The 20,347-nt window shown below is 50.8% G+C and overlaps 1 protein-coding gene and 1 long non-coding RNA gene across 2 annotated transcripts in view; one reads left to right on the top strand and one right to left on the bottom strand.

The window, feature by feature from the left end:
* SALL1 (spalt like transcription factor 1) lies at positions 1-16,212 on the bottom strand. The gene is made up of 3 exons (XM_045076060.1): positions 15,530-16,212; positions 2,826-6,262; positions 1-1,632 (listed from the first exon to the last, which is right to left on the bottom strand). The coding sequence occupies exons 1-3, from the start codon at positions 15,603-15,605 to the stop codon at positions 1,192-1,194; spliced, it is 3,954 nt and encodes a 1,317-aa protein (XP_044931995.1). The 5' UTR covers positions 15,606-16,212; the 3' UTR covers positions 1-1,191.
* Positions 16,169-20,347, top strand: part of LOC101691638 — a 19,939-nt gene continuing 15,760 nt past the window's right edge. The window contains exon 1 of the long non-coding RNA XR_198866.3: positions 16,169-16,510. This is a non-coding gene — a long non-coding RNA (uncharacterized LOC101691638). The remainder of the gene's footprint in view (positions 16,511-20,347) is intronic.

The following is a 20,347-nucleotide window of genomic DNA, read 5'->3' on the forward strand; positions in this document are numbered from 1 at the left end:
TTTTGTTTTATCTGTTGCAAAAAAAAAATGTATTTGATTACTTGGGTAAAATTACAGTATCTCTGTTGTTAGTAAGTATTAAATGTTAAAGAAATCGGACCCCCCCCCTTTCCTTTCAACTTTCCAAGAAAGTGCATGTAACAGTCCAATTTTTTTTTCTTCCATACCTAATACAAAATAAGCAAACACTATACCTGCTCTCTTGATCAAGAAGAAGCATTCGCTCTTGTAAGGAACATATGTACATTTTAATGAAAGTGATATTTCTTATCGTATGTACAAGAGCATCTACATTTTCTCCACTGACGGTTGTTCAAGATGCCATACTTAGCAGCATTGTGTAATTCCAGCACACATTTTCTATTGTGAATATACCTACAAGGCAAAATGTTACGTCTCAGTTTCAACTACCAAAACAACACTTGTATTTTCTCTAAAGAATTCTGCGTGCTTATTACTGTACAGAAACTTATCAACATTGAGGACGACTCAAGTAAAAAGCACAATACAAATAGCAGTTCAAAACGGAAATGGTTAAATCTACAAAAAAAAAAAAAAAGCAGGTTGAATTTTCCAATAAAAATTAAAAAAAAAAAACCAACCAAACAAAAACAAAACAAAAAACCCAAAAAGCCCAAACCTTTCAAAGAACCACATGGATCAGTCTGTACTTTCAGTCCTTTGCTTAAATTTGTTTCGAAAGATTAGACAATGTGTTTGCTGATAAAACTTTTCCAGCAGGATCAAAGTGTACATTTATATACAGACTTTATTAGAGATCTAATGCATCACTGAGGCATTGCATCAACACCAGATTCATATTAAACCGGATATAGAAAATAAGTTAATGCCAGATTAAGACCGCCTAGCAGGGCAACTTGCGATTGCCATAAATGTTACAGCAAATTTACAGCACTCTAGTCAATTAGTATTTAGTCCAAAATACAGAAGACCAAAGTTAACGCTTGCATTCTGTTTGCAAAGCCAGGTTATATCACTAATAAATAAGCTTTCTTATAACTCTAGAAGTTGAACAAGGTACAAAAGAATGTCTTCGTAATGTTGTAGTTCATAGATCTGGGGGAACCGGGAAGGAAGGGGGCGGGGGGACGGGGCGAGGAGGAGGAGGAGGAGGAGGCAACCGTGGGTCTCGTTCTGAGCCAGGATGCTCTTTCTCCAGCCAGAGTTGCTTTAACTTGTGACAATCTCTTTGCTGTCCTCCACGAAGCGGGTGAACCGGAAGTTGGTTCCGTTCTCGCTGCTGGCCATCTTCTCCAGGCCGGCCAGGGGAGCGCTGGGCTCGGAGTTCTGGAGCTTCTCCAGGTTTCCCGTCAGGCCGCTAATAGGTGAGCTGCTCCCGCTGCCCAGGCTTCCAGGAATTGGAGGGATGCCACCATTCTGAATGACGGAGATCTCATTGGCCTTCATGGCCAGCCCGTTGGAGAGCGCCGCTGCGTACTGATTCCAGAAACTGGAAGGATCCCCGCTTCCTGACCTGGCCGCCAAATCCTTCTGGAACATTTCTGGGAACTTGACAGGATTGCCTCCTAGAAATGTCATGGGGCCATCCACGGACAGCCGCCGACCCCGTCGTGCAGGGGCGCTGTTCCACATGTGAGTGCCCATGTGTACCTGAGATGAGACCAGGGTCAGGGAGGGGAAAGGAAAAAAAAGGGGGGGGGAGAAAGAAAGGGAAAGAGAGAGAGAGAGGAAGGGAGAAGCTTAATAGTTGAATCTGTCTCAGCTCATATCCCAACACTCGACAAACCAAGTGACCCACATGTCTATTCTTATTAAGGGTCAGACAGTGGACAAGGAATAGGGAACTGTCCACTGCCCCCTCCTTAATAACGCACGCGCCCTTCCCAGCCCCGGGCCGCCTTCCCTCTTCCTGGGCCAAGATGCCTGCCTTACTTACTCTTTTTTTATTACCCGTATTTAGCTTATAATGGCCTCAAGCAAGCTCGTCAGGCGCAGATAGCTCCTTTCAGGGTTAGAATTGTTATGTCCACTCTCATTGCAATGGTAAGGATTGTATCTGACACCCTTTACCCTATAAATGTCCTTTTCAGATGGGAAGCAAGTACCCCTCACAGATTGCCCGGTGGAGGGCTGGTGCACAGAGAGAAAAGCCAGAAAGTAATTATTCATCTTGCATTACTGGCAGCAATCTCTAGAGAAATACTCTGTCAACAGAAAAATGTACACAGTCAGAGCGCTCAACTGTTGCTCTAGAACCTGAGCGTGTTTGCTTTATTTCCAACACATATCAGTGGGAAGCGTCGTATAATCAATTATCATAATACCCATTAGCCGGGCAGCGAGATGTTATTGTTTTTAGGGGACGCGGGCCGTGCTGGACGGCGCCGTTATGAAAAATAGATGCATCCGCCGAAGAGGACGGTAATTATGAAGTGATACGGGCTGCACACAGGCCACGTGGAGGTCTTTAATCAATACCCCATGGCAACGCCAGGCCTGTCTTCCCCGGTAGGTAAGGCAATTCATTTGGTGCATTTAGCGAGACAGTGGGGAGGGGCCGCCGCCTCGCTTAGGTGGACCAAATGATTCCAGGCGCCCACCAGCTCCGCTGGGCTGCAGCCCACCCCGCTCCCTCCCTGCCACGATCCTGACTCATGCACTGCCCGGCCCGGGGCACCCGCGTTTCTCTGCTGTCAGACCCACGTGGCAGGAACCTTCGAGAGAACTCTCCCCCTGCATGTCCTGCCTCTGGGGGGTGCTGGCTCGGGGGAGCATGCATTACAGATAATCAATGGCAAACCAGCCAGAGGGCTGTTGGGGGGGGGTGACAGAGAACGAGGTACCTTCAGATTGCCTTTTGTTGTGAAAGCTCTCCCACAAATAGTGCAAGCAAAGGGTTTCTCTCCAGTGTGAGTTCGCTCGTGGATCTGCAGGGCGCTGGACGAGGAGAAGGTTTTACCACACGTGTTGCAGTAGTGCTGCTTGGGGGTTCTCCTGGGCAGAGCTGGGAGCAGAACTGGGGATGTGGCAGAGGAGGACAGAGGCCCAGAGGGGACATGACCGGTGGAGGTGTCCTTGCTGTCCTGAGGAGTGACATGCACGAAGCCGTTGACCTCTGTCTTGATGAGAGATGACAACGAGTTGGCGGGGATCACCGCCGAGTTCTGATTGGGGCCGAGGTTGGAACTGGGCTCAAAGAGCTGGGACGGCAGGTCCCGCATCTGATGTGTCAACATGTGCTGCTTCAGATTCCCCTTTGTGGAAAAGCCGCGATTGCAAACTGTGCAAATAAATGGTCTCTCTTTGGTATGACTTCTGTAGTGAATGTCCAAGGCACTCTGACAAGCAAAGGTTTTGCCACAAATGTCGCAAGCAGTGTTTTTAAATTTACCCCGGTCTCTGAAAGGGAAGAGGATCCCCAAAGAATCTTCCTTGATGATCTTCTCTGCGTGACTGGACGTCAGATCCAGAGCCCCACCATTCACGGGGGTGGGGGACAGACCGTTGGCGAACTCGCTGGGCACTGCTCTCTGTGGCTTCTCCTCCACGCTGGGGGACTTGTGGAGCTCCTGGGTGCTGTTGGATGGGGACAGAGCCTGCATGGAAGAGGTAGACTCTGAAATGGCCGGGCTGCCAGCACTTTGGCTCTCCATATCGCCGCCCACCGAGGACGAGTCATTGGTCAGGACGTCCCCCTCGACGGACCCGTTCTCCACGGACTTCAGGCTGGCCTGCAGCTGCTCTGCTAAGCCGGCGTTGATCATCTTCATCTGATTTTCCAAAGCAGCGATGCTTGACATCTCCAGGGGCAAAGGCGAAGAAGATAAGCTGTCTTGGGACGCATCCGCGGACTTGGGCGTGTCGGGGATGCTGCCCTCGGGACAGTCCTCCATGTTTTCATCAGAGAAGGTGTCCAGGTCGTCGAAATTCTTCTCGTCGAAGGAGCCCGTGTCAGACTCCATGGACTCAGGGTAGCTGTCGGGGACCGGGGTGTTGGGGATCTGACCGCCCATATGCATTCGGATGTGCTGCTGCAGGACCACGGCGTTGGTGAACTTCTTCTGGCAGATGGGGCAGGAATGCTGGACTCGGAGTGGGGGCACTGCCCGATGGACACTGTAATGGGTCTTCAGGTTCCCTTTCGTGGTGAAAGCCCGGCCGCAGATCTTGCACTTGAAGGGCCTCTCCCCGGTGTGTGTCCGGTAGTGCATCTTCAAGGCGCTCTGGCAACTAAGGACCCGGTGGCAGATGATACACTCGTTGGGGTCGGCGGCCTTCTTGTCAATGTTCTCTACCAACTGCTGAAGCTTGGAGGTCTCCGAGGCCTGGGCTGAGTCCAACAGTCCCCCGAAAGGAAACTTTGCCTTGAACTGCTCAGACATGAGCGGCAGCAGGGGGTTGGGAAAAGCCGCCGCGCTGCTGGGGCCCCCGTCGGCCGCCGGGGAGCTCAGAGAGCCGCTGCCACCGCCGGCCGCCGGGGCTGAGCCAGGGGCTGTCCCGCTCTCTTCACTTCTGCCCCCCGAGGGTGGCCCGGCGGACTCTTCAGCTTCGTCTGCAAGCCCACCTGGGTTTCTCGTGGCCGGCTCGGGGGCCCCAGAGTCGCTTTTGACAGAGCCTGGGGGGGGGCTGGTGGCTGAATGGCTGATGGGGATCGGGGCTGGCTCTTCGGTCTTGATGAAGGGCGCGAGGCTCGGGAGGGTCGGGGGCAACGGCAGGCCGACGGAAGTGGTCAGAGTGGGCAGGACCGGTTTGGTGTCTAGCCAGCTGGTGACCGGCTTTTCCGGAGGAATGGACATGCCGTACGGGATGCCGGTACTTGTGGGGATATTGTCCAGATGCTCAGGCACGGGGTAGGGGTTCATCTGGATATGAGGGTATTTCTCTTTGTGGCGCTGAAAATGGACCTTGAGGTTCCCCTTGGTGGAGAACCTGTTCCCGCAGATGTTGCACTTGAAGGGCCTCTCTCCGGTATGGGAGCGCAGGTGGATCTGCAAGGCACTGTCGCTCCCGAAGACCTTCGCGCAGAACCTGCACTTGTGTTTGAAGAACGCCTCGTCCGACGTGCTTTTCGCTTCGAAGGCGGGGACATTTGGTGGCTTGCTTTTTCTTTGCTGGGCCAAGGCGGACAAGGAGTTCAAATCCTCTGCAGTCGTTCCGATGTTGGGCAAAGGGCTGGGGAACACCGGGTTAGCGGGGGCCGGCTGAGGTAGAAGTGGATTAGATGCAGGATTCAATAAACTGCTTATTGCAAAAGCTGGTGACGATGACACCGAGGCTGCCGGGAGGCTGGCGTGCACGGCGCCAGCGCTCGAAGCCGCTTTTTCCGAGGACGGGGTGCTCCCCGCTGCCGCCAAAACGTTAATGTTGGGGGAAGAGCCGCTGTTGGGTGGAACGATGGTGTGGCCAGAACCGCTCTGAGGTAGCTGGGTGGGGGGGAGCTGTTTCACACTGCTGATGCACGCAGACTGGCTGGCGAGGCTCTGGGCTAAGCCAGCTGCCGCCGCCAGCTGCTGAGACAAATGGGAGCTTAGTGTGGACAAGGGGTTGGCAGATGTTCGTAAAGTACCTGGAGAAGGACTCGAAGATGTTGGCAAGTCTGCGTTCTGAGACGCCAACAGCAGTATTTGGTGACGGATCTGTTCGATCAGCTGCAGCTGGTGGATCTGTTGCTGCTGGAGGGCCAGGAGCTGCTCCATGAGGGCTGGCACGGCCAGCTTGCCCCCCGAGGCCCCGCCGCACCTCGCTTCCTGGGAGAACTGGGCCACGGCCACCTTGGTGCTCTGCAGGTTCTCGATGATGACGTTGCTGTTGATCACGGAGAAGTTGCCCAGTGTCGTCAGGTCCCCGAGTTGAGGTAGAGAGGTTGTGATCGCTGAGGTACCGGTAGAGGGGACGCCGCTGCAGCCTGGCGGGGGGCCGCCGCTGCCGCCGTCCCCCGGAGCGCCCCCGCCACCTTTGTTAGCCCCCGGGGCCTCCACCTCCATGGACTCTTCCCTGTGGCGGCCGCGGTGTTCCGGAAGGTCGCCGCCTTTGGCCTGATCTGTTTTGAGAACGGGGTCATTCATTTGTTCATCGGGATGCTCTGGAGGAGGGGTAGGAGAGAAGGTTTCGGGTGGGCTGGCTGGGCTTTCATTGACAATTAACACTAATTGATTTTTAGTACAGTTCTTCTTGTGGAGCAGAAGATCTGATAATTCAAAGAACTCGGCACAGCACCGGCCACAGACGTGGGCGTCCTTGCTCTTCGTGGTGCGACTGGGTTGAACTTTCTCTGCGTCTCCTGCCAACATCAAAAGGCGCAGGGTGAGAAAGGGGGCCGGGACACACAGGGTCCCCCATGACTTCAGAACAAGGGGCATGACCAGTCATTTTCTGTCTTCCCAACTTGAACCCCTTGCCCCCGAAAACCAGTCAATACCACCTAAGAAGGTTCATAATTACATGTGGAGGGTGTGGAGGAATTCCTATCAATCCCCTCTCTCAGCTAGCCACGGTCTTCAGATAATCCATCAAAATATAAAATACTACGAACTGAAGACATTGGTGCATAATGAAATTCCATAGCAAGATATTGATTTCCAATATTTTATACACCTTATTGTCTACTCATCCAGAGAGTGTCCAGCAACCATTCTGAGGACTTATTAGTCTCTTGAGTTTCTGTCAACCTTATTCATTTTCAACTGATTCAAAGATATCTGTGACAGTTTGTTCTGTCACTAAACTAATTTGTAGTCATTCAGGTTCCAATCAGTAGTTGACGGGGGTGGGGGTGAGGTGGGGGCTTCATATCACCAAGCAGAAGACTGACAACTTAAAAATCATCTCCAGCCCCTACCTAGAATCTGAGCTAAGGCTGATCGGTGACAGTCACACTTTTGCCACATCAGTAACAAATCCTTGGGACCGCTCAAGACTCTGCTGAATACAGAGAAGAAAGCATCACACACACACACACACACACACACACACACCAAAGAGAAACGCAATGATCATAATCCGTTACAAGGCCTGCCTCGCACCTATATATTATCCCCATGGCATGTTTATTTTTAAAATTAAAGAATGCAGCCTTGGCTACCATTCCACTCTTCAAGGAATATATGCCACTAGGCTCCGAATGGCAACATTATGTCTCTAAATATTTCATCAAAAGTGCTCTCTATATCTATAAAAACTGGCACAAGCTTTACATTTCTGATTCAACATCAACTTCTAGAAGGATGGGCCGTTAAGGCGAAGGGAAGAAATAATTCCTGGTTTAGAGTTTGGAACGGCTGTGCAATTCTCCTTGTCTGAATGCCTTTAAAAACAGTTTGCTCTTAACTGTTATCAATTGTTTAACAGATTGTCCTGAACCTTTCATTATAAAAATCCCTTTATTTCATGTTTGTTTCCACGGGTTGCTCAGATTTCTTCTCGCTAAGATCCATTTGTAAATTAAACATAAAAATCTCCAACTCCAAGCTAACATCCTATTCAAAGACAGGATGGAGCCCCATTGTTTGCCCAGCATGGGGAACACCAACTTCTGTTGTACAAATGGTGTGTGGTCATCTCCGAAGGCTGTGAAAAAAAAAAAAAAAACTGTTTAATTCAAGGATTACCTCCCTGCATGCTTTTCTGCAGAACTGAATCAGATAATAGTTAGTTTCCATGACTTCCAAATTGAATCTCCCAGAAAACTTGCAGGGGGAAAAAAAAAAAAAGAAAAGAAAAGAAAAGAAAAGAAAACTAATTGCGAATATGAATAAATACAAATTCAAAATGTTGCTTTTTCGGTAAACTTGAGAGTCAAATCCAAAGAGCCAGCCATCTGCCTTTTCGTAGTAAACATCCAAAAAAGCTTGAGGACTTTTGCATTCCAGAAAATATAATTAATACCTAAATACTAACTTCTGGAAATTCCTTTAACTCTATTTGCCTTGAGTGATGCCCAAGTTGATGAGAACCCCCTGTGAAGTATGCCAGATGTATGCACACTTTATTCACTGGGAGTGTTATTTGAGTAGCTAAGTTATACTTAACAAGCTAGCTTTGCTAATACCCATCTTTTAATCTCCACAAGGGTATGGAGCGAAATGCATTAACAATACCAAACAAATCTTAGCTGTAGCAGAAAATACCAATAATGATTCAGTTTTAATTTAATGTTTAATCATCCTAATTGGCACCGGATTCCTATGCACGTTCAAGGTGCTGTTTTAAGCACTTTCTGTCTCTCTCCCTGCCTTAAAATAATGTAAACAAAATATTAAACGAAATTTGCCAAAGTTATGTTGCTTAACTTGGGACAAAAATAATGTGACAAAAATTCTGTTTAAAGCTTCTTATTTTGACAACCAATTTTAAATGATGCATCCATTTCAGATGCTTATTTTAAACTAGGAAATGCAATTCCTAATATATTCAATAGAAATGTTATTTCTTTCTCTTTGCACATTTCCATATGTAATGGTTATGTTTCCATCTACTTTTACAGCCAATTATGAAGGAACAAAAGCTATTCTGTTTGTTCACACATTTTCAACAAAATGCATTAAAACTATTATGTCAGCATGTTCTATTAAGCTCTGCATTCAGTGGAAAATACTTTTCAACCAGCTCACATTTATCAAAACATAAAGCCACTTTAAAACACAGTTTTGCTTGGTCAGCTGGGCTTAGACAAATAATGACAGATTCAGAACTAAATAACTAGCAAGGGAAATCAGAAAACTGACTTCATCAATTGTACACATTACAATGTAGTTTTTTTCAAATATTTAGCACATCTGTGTTCACGATTAAAGGGCATTTTAATTCTTTATAACTTGCAAACATCTGATATTCTCATAATATATGGACAAAATAAAAAGAAGGTTACTTTACAGGATTTAGCTGATTATTGCTTTCCTGGGCTCGAATTCTAGCATTTGCACTGCTTCAAGACTCACTTGAGAATTTTCAAGTTTTTCAACCTGAACATTTTTAAATTTAGGATTGTGCTAACTGGACGGAAAATGTAGATGCTTAAAAATAAATACGTGCTTGCTTCTAAGAAAGAGACTATGTTCAAAAGCTGCCCGGAGGTTTTAGCTTGGATTTTCACGACATTTTAATAAGCTGACATCTGATCTCACTGTAGAGTCGACTAATTTAATCTCCTGATGTTTATGAAAACCAAAAAAAAAAAAAAAAAAAAAAAAAAAAAAAAAAATCGGGTATCTATTTTGATTTATTTCAAAAGCAGGTGTCGCTATACTGTAATAGCTCTTAACTTTAAATTAATCTGTATTCTGACCTGAGCTGCTGTGAAGCTGAACACGACAAAGACAAAGCATGAGGACTAGTTTGAATCTTTAACTACCAGAGGGAATATTTTAAGTTGTAATAAGACAGACAGACAGACACACACACACACACACACACAAAACCACCATGTTCTAATTCATTTTTCGGACCGTCTGCTATCTTGTTTCTCAATAATCTGTTACACAGGATTGCAACTGGTGACCCCATTATAGTAAATACAGTTGCCTTGCTCCCCGTACTAGGGTGAAAGTAACATTCCAGGTCCTCTTCTCCGGAGTTTGCATACAAATTGATTTTATAATCCTCCTCGGGGAGGAAAATTTGAGAACCAGTGGTTTGCTAAGTTTGTATGCACAAAAAGGATATCTGGAATTTTTCCGACGCTTGTGTTTTTGTTTTTGTTTTTTCAGAGGATAAGGTGGTGAACTTAACAGTTCCATCCAACTTATACTCAAAGCCCAGATGTTTTCGGTCTTGTCCTATTTAGGGGCTGGACACCCAACTCAAATTTGTCAGTTTTTCATCATCTCAACCTAACATGGCAGAATAGGAGGCAGAAAATTGAAGTGTTCCAATATATCTGTCTACTGTGAAAACAAAAATAAAACTATGCCCCACACAGCAAGGTTGGGCCAGCCAGGAAACAAAACAAAACAAAACAGAATAAAACAACCCTATCCTACCACATTTAGTTTTCTTTTTTGGAGCTCTTCAGAAAGCGCCTTCACTTTACTTTCCATTACCTTACGATCACATTAACATTTTTAATAGAACCTCTCACAGGATTATGATTTTGGAGCCTATAATCTTTACAAGCTGTTCCTTCCCGTAGACTAACTGAGAAAGGCCATCAGCAACATTTTTGCTTGATCGGTCTTGAACTTTTTATTATTAATATACATACATACATTTTTTTTTTTTTGTTTGTTTGTTTGCCCAGACTTGGGAAAAACCTAAACCTGAATGTCCAGCTTAAGATTCCAAAGAAATTTTAAACACTCCCATGTGTGCCCTGCATACTGTCTATAATAACGTCTTAAGTTTCCCTCTCTCTGATACGCAACCGAATGACACATCACCAGAATGCTTCAATTTCCTCCATATTCTGGCCAGGATTAGTGTATTCTCAAGTGGAAGAACACAAGCGAAATCTCTGGGAAAAAAACCACAAAAAACAAAAAATCCATACGGATAAGACACTCCTTAAGCAGGGATGTGAGCCCACCTAACACACACAATCAATGAAAGGAGTAAAATGTCTTCCTCTTGGATGAATCAAACTGAACACTAGGTGGGGTTCCAGTTGTAAGGGTTTGTTCAAAAACTTCTTTGTGGCTTTTCCTATTCCAGTGACGCGTAAAAAGAGAGACTCCTTAAGGCGAGATCTAAACTTTGGCTACATAAACATTGGCAAAGGCACAAGAAACTAAATCCCTGTTGTTTGAGGGTAAAACTGAGCTATGGAGACTACCTGTCAATCTTCCCCTTTGGGGGTCTGGCATCTGAGGGTGACAGGGGAATAAGGTTAGGAAAAGAAGCCAAGCTGATAAGGTGAGACTAAAGTAAACTACCAACTTCCTGCTAAGTGACTAGCAAGACTCAATTTGGGGGTCACTGGGAAGATACTGAAGTACATATTATGATCTGGACCTTGTCACCTTTGCATGGGAGGAGGCTAGCAAAGGTTAAAACAGCTCGACACATTTAGCTTCTCTAAAGCCTGGCACACACACACTTTTTTCTGTGTGTGTTGGGGGGGGGAGGGGTGTTGGGGCTCCGTGTAATTTACCATCTCGGCTAAACTGCTCAATTCCTTCAGTTTTGGTAAGCTAAGAAAATTCTGGAAGACGGGGCAAGCTGTACACCACGCGATGTCTTAGAAACACTGAATTAAGACGGCAGGAGGACTTTGTTCTAGTTACTACGGAGAGCTGGGCTTTGAACCATTTCAAAAAACTTAGCAGACTGGGACTCTGCCGTTTGCTCGCTCGGGTTCCCACTAAGCTCTCCATGTGAGAAATGTGGGTTTTTGCCTTCTAAAGGGCTCCTGATAAAGATGACTTGCTACCTGCAGGACATAGAAAGGAAATAAAGTCCCCTAAGGATAACCTATAAATTGGCACTTGTACCTATAAACCATAGGAGAAACTTGATGTACCAGAAACCACGAGACCCTCACTATGACAAATGCACTTTTGTGTCCGCTCTCTCACACCCAACTCCACTTTGCTTGTTGGTATGTTTGTTTTCAACGTTTTAGAAAGTATTTGCCGCCCAGAGCAAATCCCCTCAAAACAGTTTGCATTCTCTCATCCAGAATCTTCCATTATGCCACAAACTTAGAATAGGCCTGATTAAACATGAATTCTTTCCAACTGCCTTATCGTGCAGGTGTCGGTTTTTCAAAAAAAGCAATTAATTATAGTTCTCTCTAACCTTTTGGGCCCAGAAATCAATGTGTTGCCATTAAGCTGCTCACAATGAGTAAATTACTTTGGTAAATAATAGAATTTCATTATTAATATAAATAAGAGGAACATTTATGATACTTTATATGAGACCATGTTTTATCTCGAGTTCATGATGTTTTTATCTCTCTTCCAATATTATCTTTTCCTTGAGAAAGCTGAGCACCAAAATACTTTAATAAACGAATGGAGTTGGAATGGGCCATCCCTGTAGTACCTGAATCTTAAAAACACCATTCAAGGAAGAAAAACCCAACACACTCACACACATACACCTCTGGAACCCAGAGCTTAGTAAAGAACCCACAGAGAAAATCATTAGATTCTAATATTACCCTTTCTCCAAATTATTTATCTTGGTAAATAATTTTTCCAATGGCAGTCATTTTTCCACAAATAACTCGAGACTTGTTGAATACCATTTAAGAGACAGGTAATATGTGCCATAATCTTGGTTTCATAAGAAATAGAAAAATTTCCCAGCTGAATGTAGGGGGTTCCTGGAATTTCAGCTAAATTAAAATAGGAACATTGGAAGGCTGACTAAATCATCTTGTTTTCTTGAACTTGTTCTGGGGGAGTTATCCGTGTGGCTGTTTGGCATGGCTCTGATTTTCTTTGTATGCCCGTGCACACACACACACACACACACACAAACACACACACACACATACATGAGGCCACTCTCAGCCTGAGTCTCTGCGTTTGGGCTCCTGTGCCCGGGGCCCACAAACTTTTCTAGGTCCTGCTGTAGGTAGAAATCAGCATGTCTGAGGTGCCAGCGTGTGTCAAACGCACCAACTAGATTTAATTCTGTTTGTTCGAGGTTCCATGGACCCTATTTCTGAACATTTTGAGACATAAGAAAAACTAGCACACTGTTGGGAGTGAGGCGCTGTCTCCTAAAAATGTAATAACCTTTATACATGCGGGGGGTGGGGGAGGTCTACAAAAAAAAAAAAAAAAAAAAAAAAAAAAAAGCCCTAAACCCCAACAACTCGGTGAAGTGTGTTCTGCCTCGGGAGGTGCACAGAGATTGCCCATTCCTTGCAGAAAAGGTGGCGACTTTTTAAAGGTAACTTGGAGATAGGTCACACGTTCTCAAGCCCCACTTTCTCCCAACTACCCCCAAATAAAAAGATGGGGTGCTGGAAGGCCCTCCGGTGAGGCAGACACTGAGGAGAATTACTTGTGTGTTAATATTATTACAACATACGGAATCCTGTAACCCTATTACAAAATCTACCCTCTAGGCAGCTTCCTCCAAACTTATTGTTCAACCATGTAAAAACAGTCATAACCTAAAACCATTACCACGGAAGAAAAAGAGGGGGTGAGGAGAAGTGAGAAGGAGCTGGGAGGGAAGTCCTGGCCATGCCCCTAACACTTTGCTCTTTCTTAGGACAATGAACCAGCTTTGGGGAGAAAAAAAAGGGGGGGGGGGGAGAAAGAGAGGGAGGAAGGAAGAAAGAAAGAAAAAAAGAAAGGAAACTTGATTCAGTGACTTAATGAACTTACCTCAAAGCTCAAATAAACTAAAAAAAAAAAAAAAGTCCTAATAAATAATAATGGTAAGAGGTAGTGAACTCCTTTTATGCTATTGCTTTATGAGAAACCTTAACTATTAAAAATTCTAGATTCCCAGGGCGAAGGAGAAAGGCAAAGATCTAGCAGGCATCCTTTCTCCTGGAAGCCCAAGTCTTTTTTCTCCTTTTTGAAAATGTATGAAATCAGGACAAATGGACAAAAAAATTTTAAAAATCCCAACAAAACAAAACAAACAAAACAAACCCCGAAAAACTTTTTCTTCTCCTCCCGTTTGGTTTTTCCTACACAGACTGGGAAGTTTCACAGTGTTCCAGGGCGGAAGGGTCTTAGCAGAAACTTTGAGAAAGATGGGTGTCGGGCGAGAAGCAGAAGAAACCAGCTGAGAAAACTCGGAAAAATATTCGGAGCTGTTGCTGCGGCCTGGGGTAATTTCCCCCCAATTTATCTCGCGTCTCCGGGTTGGCCTCGGATGGAAAGCGGGGTTGGGGGCTCTTCTCAGCAGACTGAGAAATCTTAGACTCTGGGTAAGGCTGGAAGCTCGAAAGAGTACTGGGGTGGGGGGCTGGCGGCAAATGTTGTAAACAATTTTCTTAATCTGTCTCAGTTATCCCCAATTTCTTCAGGGGACCCTCAGGCCAGGAGACCCATTTCCCGACAGCTGGGGTTACGGGAGTGGAATTCCCTTGGCTTCTCTGCCTGGGCTCTGCGCGGCTCCCCGCGCCCCAGCCCTACTGAGAAGCAGGCCTCTAGGGAAGGAGCCCGGGGACCGTGGGGCCCGGGCGGCCGTAGAGTTTAGTGGGCAGAGGTGACGATCTAAGGGCACGCTTCTGAGCCTTGTCGGGCTCCAGGTGCCTCCTCCATACCCCCAAATGCCGCCCAGGACTTGAGCATTCCGAAGGGCACCCGGAGCCGCGGAGACCCCGCCGGGGTTGCCCTCGTTCTCCCGCAGCCGAAAGGCGAGCATCTAGCTGGGGACCGACCCCGGCGCGGCTCCTCCGCCTCGGACGCTGGGCCTGGCAGCTCGGAGGCCCCTAAAATGAACCACCTCCAGGGACCAAGAGGGATTCGAGGTGTCCTCCATGCGTACCCCCAAATCCCCAGCCGGGACCTCTCCTACTCTCGGCCTCGGCGCCCTCACACAAACTTTTCTCTAGACTTGTTCATTCCCTTCGGGACCCCACAGTTGTCACCTCCATCGGAGAAAGCGAGTGCCTCTGGGGGGGTTCTCCTCTGGCTAGAGACCCCCCCCCCCCAGTAGCCCTGGAAAAAGACCCTCACGATTCCTGGAAGCACGGAGTACCACGATCCTCAGCAGGCGCACACCCAATCTAAAGCTTTCTCAGGGGCGAGGGGTGGGGTGCATGTATTGCGAGAAAAGATGCGGGGATAAAGCCTGACCCCAACCAACACGGTTCCCCGGCCGCCTGCACTGCGTCTCAGGAGCAACCAGCCGCAAAGACCACTCTCCGCCCCTGCCGCGACCCCGGCGTGTCGGGCACCCGCGCCCGGACACAGGTCCCCGTCTTCTGGCAGCTCTGAACCCCTAAAGGCATCCCATTCCCCCACGCGGACCCAGGTGGAGTGTGAGCGCTTAGGGGGGCGCGGCACGGGGGGCTCCCCCGCGCTGGAAGTTCAGCCTGGAGTACCAAGTAAACTTCCTTTCCGCAGGCAGCAGGGCCGGGGCGGCGGAGGCCGGCCCGGGGGCCCGGGGCCCGGCGCGGGGAGCGTGAGGGGCCTTGGGCGGCCGACCTCCGTCCGCCCCGCGTCCCCCCGGCCATCCGGGCTCCGGCTGCCGCTCCCCGGAAAAGCCGGGCCGGAGAAGCGGGGCCCGCGTGCCCGCTCTCCTCCCCCCATCCCCGCCCCCCGGAGGACCCAACAACTCCGGAAAGATCCTGCCGGGAGAAGTGTTTGCTCTCCCCGGGCCAGGGGGAAAGCCCGGTGCAGGCAAATTGAAAATTAAAAAGGAAAGAAAAAAAAAAAAAAAGAAAGAAAGAAAAAGAAAGAAAGAAAGAAAGAAAGAAAGAAAGAAAAGAAAGAAAGAAAAGAAAGAAAGAAAAGGAAGGAAGAAATACGCTGAGTGCCGAGTGGTAAAGGCGAGCGGGGACTCGGTGGTGGCAGCGGCCAGGGCGGTGGGCGCGGGGGCCAGCCGCGTGTGCGTGGGTCCGGGTGTGCGTGAGTGTGAGTGCGAGTGCGTGTGTGTGCGTGTGTGTGTCCGCGGCGCGGGCCGGAGCACTCACCATCTCGCCGGGGGAGCGAGGCCACTTCGGGGTCGGATTGGAAATGTTGAGGCTTCGCTTGCTTCCTCCGCGACATGCTGGCTCAAACATCAGCTGGGGCAGAATAAAAAATTACTAAAAAAAAATCTTCTCAAAATTACGGAAATCGAGCGGCGGCGGCGGCGGCGGCTCCCCCCGCCCGCCGGCCCGCCCGCCCCCTCCCCGGCTCCCCGGCCCCGGGCGCAGCGCGCATGTGTCCTGCTATAATTATGATTATCAATAATGCATTGCGATTAATCATAGAGGGGCTCTTTGAAAGGCGATTGGCACCGGGCCAGCGCTATTCAAACCCGCTCGCCTTAATCAATTAGTTCGTGATTTGCTGCAGACCCCTGTCTCTCCGCGCGCTGGCCCAATAAGCCGGCCGCGGGGCTGGCTCTGCGCGCCGCGCCGCCCGACACTGGGTTAACCCTCTTCGCGACCGCCCGGGACTCCGCGGCCCGGCCGCCGCGGGCCTTCCTCCTCGCCTCTGCGCGCCCGGCGCCCCGGCCTGCGCCCCCCCCTCCCGAGCCCCCCCCATCCCGGGCTGGGCCGACCCGAATTAGCATGCCCTCCCCGGAATTAAGCCTCGCGGGTGGGGGGTGGGGCCGGGCGGCGGGGGCTGGAGACCCAGGCTGCGGGCGCGCGGCGAAGTTCCCAACTCCCGCGCTAGGCGCGCCGGCCCGCGGGGGGAGGGAGTCCCGTGGCGGGATTTGGGGGGAGGAAGTCCCGTTTCGTGAGTGTTTCTTCGTTTCTTTAAGAGCTACCAGAAAGCAGCCCACCCCCACCCCATAAAAAAAAAAAATAAGCGAGTGGGGAAGAGCCAGCCCCACGCCGGTCCGCCTCCTGCCCGCGGCCCGGCCTCCCTCCCGCTCGCCGCCTGGCTCGGCGCTCCTTCGCCCCGAGTTCTCCATCCCCTGGATCGCGGGCTCGCGGGGGCGCGGAGAAGAGGACCGAAGAAAGGTTTGGGAACGTGATGGGTTTGGGGCTTTTGGAGGGGGGAGGGGCAACTCTCCCGCCACCCGGATCCTTCTCAAAGGGCCCCGATCCTCCAGCCTCTCGTTGCTCCCTCGCTTCCCTTCTCTACCTCGGACATTCCCAGGACAATTAGGGCTGAAGTTTTCGGGAGAAGCAGCCCCGAGCCCGTGGGATAAGGGGCGGCCCGGCTCCGCCCAGGACCCCTCCGGACCTCCCCCCCGGCTGCCCCGGTTGGCTGCAGGGCGCGTCACTCCGCGGGGAGGCGGCGGCGGCAGTGGCGCCGCCGAGCCCGGGGCGGGCGGAGAGCAGGGACCGGCCTGGGATCCGAGTTCAGCTCCAACCGGGGGGAGGGGAGGGGCCGCCGCTTGCACTGAACGCTGCAACCCGCCCCTGGCCTCGGGAGGCGCAGCCCAGGCCGGCCCGGCCGTGTGGGCAAAGCCAGTCCTCCGGACCCCTAGGCTCCCCGCCCTGGGGGGAGGGGACCGCGCCCCAGGCTCCTGGCAACCAGGTGGCCGCGCGGAGCCCGGAGTAGTGGGGGTGGGGGTGGGAGGCCTCCCTGTCCGCAGCTGTCTGGCCCGACAGAAGCTCGCCTCGGTCTCTCCGGCACTTGCCGAGCGCGGCACCCAAACTTTTCGCACTAGCTCCCATCTTCCCAGGCTGGGACGCAGCCTCCCTACCCGCGCCCCGGGGTCCGGAATCGGGAACGTGGGTCCTGCGCTCCCTCCGCTGGGCTCCGGCGCCCGCGAACCTGAGGATCAGTCCTTGGCTCAGCCTAGCTCTTTCCCCTCGCGCCTCGGAGTCTCCTTGCTCCAGGGTTCCCGAAGTCCTGCGCCCGAAGGACAAACTAAACTTCGCTTGAGTAATGGAGGAGGGGGGGGGTGCAGATACACAATCCCTGCCCTATCTCGCTATCGGGAGAGGAGAGGGCTCATAAGGACGCCCCAATTCGGGAGCGCCCTTGAGTCTGGAGAGCACCACAGTCGGTTCGCGCGAAGTGGGCACCAATCTTTAGAGTAGTTTCGCGTGCTTGGGACCCTTACCGCTCTTCCCCAAATGACTCTTCTCTTTTATCTTCGTTGGTTTTTTTTTTTTTTTTTTTTTTTTTTTAATTCCAAATCTTTTGTGTGCGGGTGCGGGTTAATGTTTCTGTTTTCCTCTTGGCGACTTTTATTCCCCCATTGGTCTAACTTCTCCCTTCTTTCTTTATTCTCGTTCTCCCTTTCTTCACCTTTTCTCCCTCTTATTTTTCCTCTCTTCTGCCCTCGCTCGGTTCCTGACACGCACGCACACGCACACACACACTCCCTCTCCACCTCGCTCTCCTTTTCTCCCCAGGTCCTGTTGGTTACAGTAGATTTTGATAAAAAGACAAACGAAGCTATCAGTGGGGCTGATGTTGAAGAATGAAGATAATAATGTTTCCATAGGTGGTGCTTCAAATGCCATTATTTCTCACTGAATATTTAAAGAGATCCCTCGGCAAAGATGGATCTGCGTGCTCCTGGGGTGCGAGAAGCTCACTTCCCCCAGACTCCCGGGAAAGTGTACAGTAGCACGTGCCAATCCCGCACCCCCCGCCCACCCCTGCAAATTGTGGTCCTTGCACACACCAGCCCGCGCAACCAGGTACACTAACGTGCCGGTACATATGCATTCGCACACTCCTTTCTCCGAATGTGCTTGCATTTGGAGCCGCCCGCATCCGTCTCTAACACTCTTGGCTTCTTGCAAGTCCCGGCCTCCGGGTCACCGCGTGCTGCCAGGAACCGAGCCGAGCTGGCGATCCCGCAAACCCTTCTTCCCGGTGCGCGCCGCGTGCGCCACGGGAAGCTCCCGGAATAGCTTCACACGTGTTCGTTCCTTGCTCTATGTGTTATTAAGATTGGGGGGGGGGGCGACTTCCCTCCTCCCCAAACACCAAAACAAACAACCAAACGAAATGCACACGCAAAAACAGCTTCTCGATGTTTAATTAAAAATGGGTAAGCAGAGACGAATTAATTGGGGGATCCAAACTTTAATAACTTTTTTCGTTCTTTTGCGTCCTCGACGGCGTAGAGGCGGGCGTCTCGCTCTGGGAGCGGCGTCCCCCGCTAATTTCTTGTTTGTTTTCTTTCCCTCTGTGGCGGGGAGAGAGGAGAGGGGGAGGGTGGAGGAGGGGGGATGGGAGGAGGGGGATGGTCGGAATGGCGGGGAGAGGAGAATTGGTCTTTATTGTTGATGGCAATACATCAATTACGGGCCATTGTCTGGGGCCCAAGTTCCGTGGTTCGCTGACGCGGGCGCTGCGATGTCAGGGCGCGGGTGAGGCTTCGCGTGCCGCGAGGCAAAGAAATAATTAAATTACTAAAAACGGAGACTGAGTGGGGGTTCGTTTTTACTTTTGAACGGGTCGAAAGAAGGCAGTGAGTGCGACCGAAGTGCCACAGCTGAAGCCCGTCCCCACTCCTTGCTCGCCCCAGTAACCTGCGCGCTCTATAGGAGGTCGCGCGGGCTGGGCCTAGGATGGGGCAGCTGCTGGGGGAGCCCGGCGGACGCGGCTCCGACTTGCCATTTCCACCAGAGGGCCTGGCACTTAGGGGCTGATCTACGCGAGGGAACTGGGGTGGCCCGAAGTGAGGTTGCTGCTGTGCCAGGGTCGTGACCTCGTGGGCCAACAAGAGCCGCACACGGAGGAGGCGCTTGGCGAGTTGTGCGAACTCACATTTGGGGGGCTCGCTGGCGGTGCTTCTCCTAATGCTTCTCCGCAGTTTTCCCAAGACCTAGAGCGCCTTGTGGGGTTGGTGGACGGAAGGGCTGTGCCCCAAGGCCACGGGCCACTGCTGAGTTTCCAGCGAACGCCTTTTCGAGACTCTCTGCTTCATCCCAGATCCTGGGAAGGGGAGAGGGTGTTGGGCCTCCCCTTTCCAAAGGCCTGGCTCTCCCACCTGCAAAAATATCTCCTGCTGGCCCAGTCTGACCCCAGCTTTGGGATGGAGCCTGAAATGAGGCCTGGCCTGGGCCCGGGACCCTCCTCCTCTTTCCGCCCGCACTGGTTGGGCACCCCGGAACTGCGGGACCCCCCCCCTCCCCCGCGCGCCCTGGCGTGCCCCTGCTCCCTCAGCCGTAGGCCCCAGGCCCCGCGGGCCCCCGGGCCAGGGCTAGGAGGGCAGGAGAGGAGGTTTCGTTTTTTTGGGTTAAGGGGAAAGAAAAAACAAAAACAAAAACAAACAAACAAACAAACAAAAAAAAAAGGCGAAAGGGCGGCAGCGGTGCCCCGGGGGTTGGGGGTGGAGGCCCGTCGATGGTCTCAGTATTATTGATGGGGAAACGGTTAGGGCAGGAGCCTGGAGATCAGGTTCTCAGTCCTTCTTGTACCGGGAGGTGGGAGGGACGGAGTGGGGGCCACGGTGGTGATAGAGATGGTGGTAGTGGCGACCCGGATAATGGTGGTGTGTGTGTGTTGGGATGGGGACGCCTGGCTGCACCCGCATTAACCACTCCTGGGATTTACTTCTATTTTTCTGGTCTGAAAGTTTGGCGTGGATGGGGCAGAGAAAGGACTGACGCAGTTACCCTAGCCCTTAGAACGCTTTGCTAGCCTGGGGGCTAGAACAGTGGGAGGAGGGGGACAGAGAAACTGACCCAAAGCAAAGACCAAACCCACCACAGGCTCGGTTGTTTTCCACGCCCCGGGACTTCGCTTTCTCCGGGAGTTTCAGAAACTCCTTTCTTAACCGAACTGCGGACGCTGATATCCTAACCTCTCCTCGACCGCGGGAGAGGCTTCGAACCTGAGGCCTCCGGGAGCGGGCTGGGGTGGGTACCCTCGGTCCCGGCGGA

Source organism: Mustela putorius, unplaced genomic scaffold (assembly GCF_011764305.1).
Source record: "Mustela putorius furo isolate JIRA1106 unplaced genomic scaffold, ASM1176430v1.1 tig00000174_pilon_pilon_pilon, whole genome shotgun sequence".
Classification (NCBI taxonomy): Eukaryota; Metazoa; Chordata; class Mammalia; order Carnivora; family Mustelidae; genus Mustela; species Mustela putorius.

Bases quoted from the DNA above. Each gene is read 5' to 3' on its own strand.
- SALL1 (XM_045076060.1), bottom strand. From the start codon at position 15,605: ATGTCGCGGAGGAAGCAAGCGAAGCCTCAACATTTCCAATCCGACCCC. The intron at 6,263-15,529 runs GTGAGTGCTCCG...TGATGTTGGCAG, and splicing joins CTCGCTCCCCCGGCGAGATG to GAGACGCAGAGAAAGTTCAA. The intron at 1,633-2,825 runs GTACCTCGTTCT...GTCTCATCTCAG, and splicing joins CAACAAAAGGCAATCTGAAG to GTACACATGGGCACTCACAT.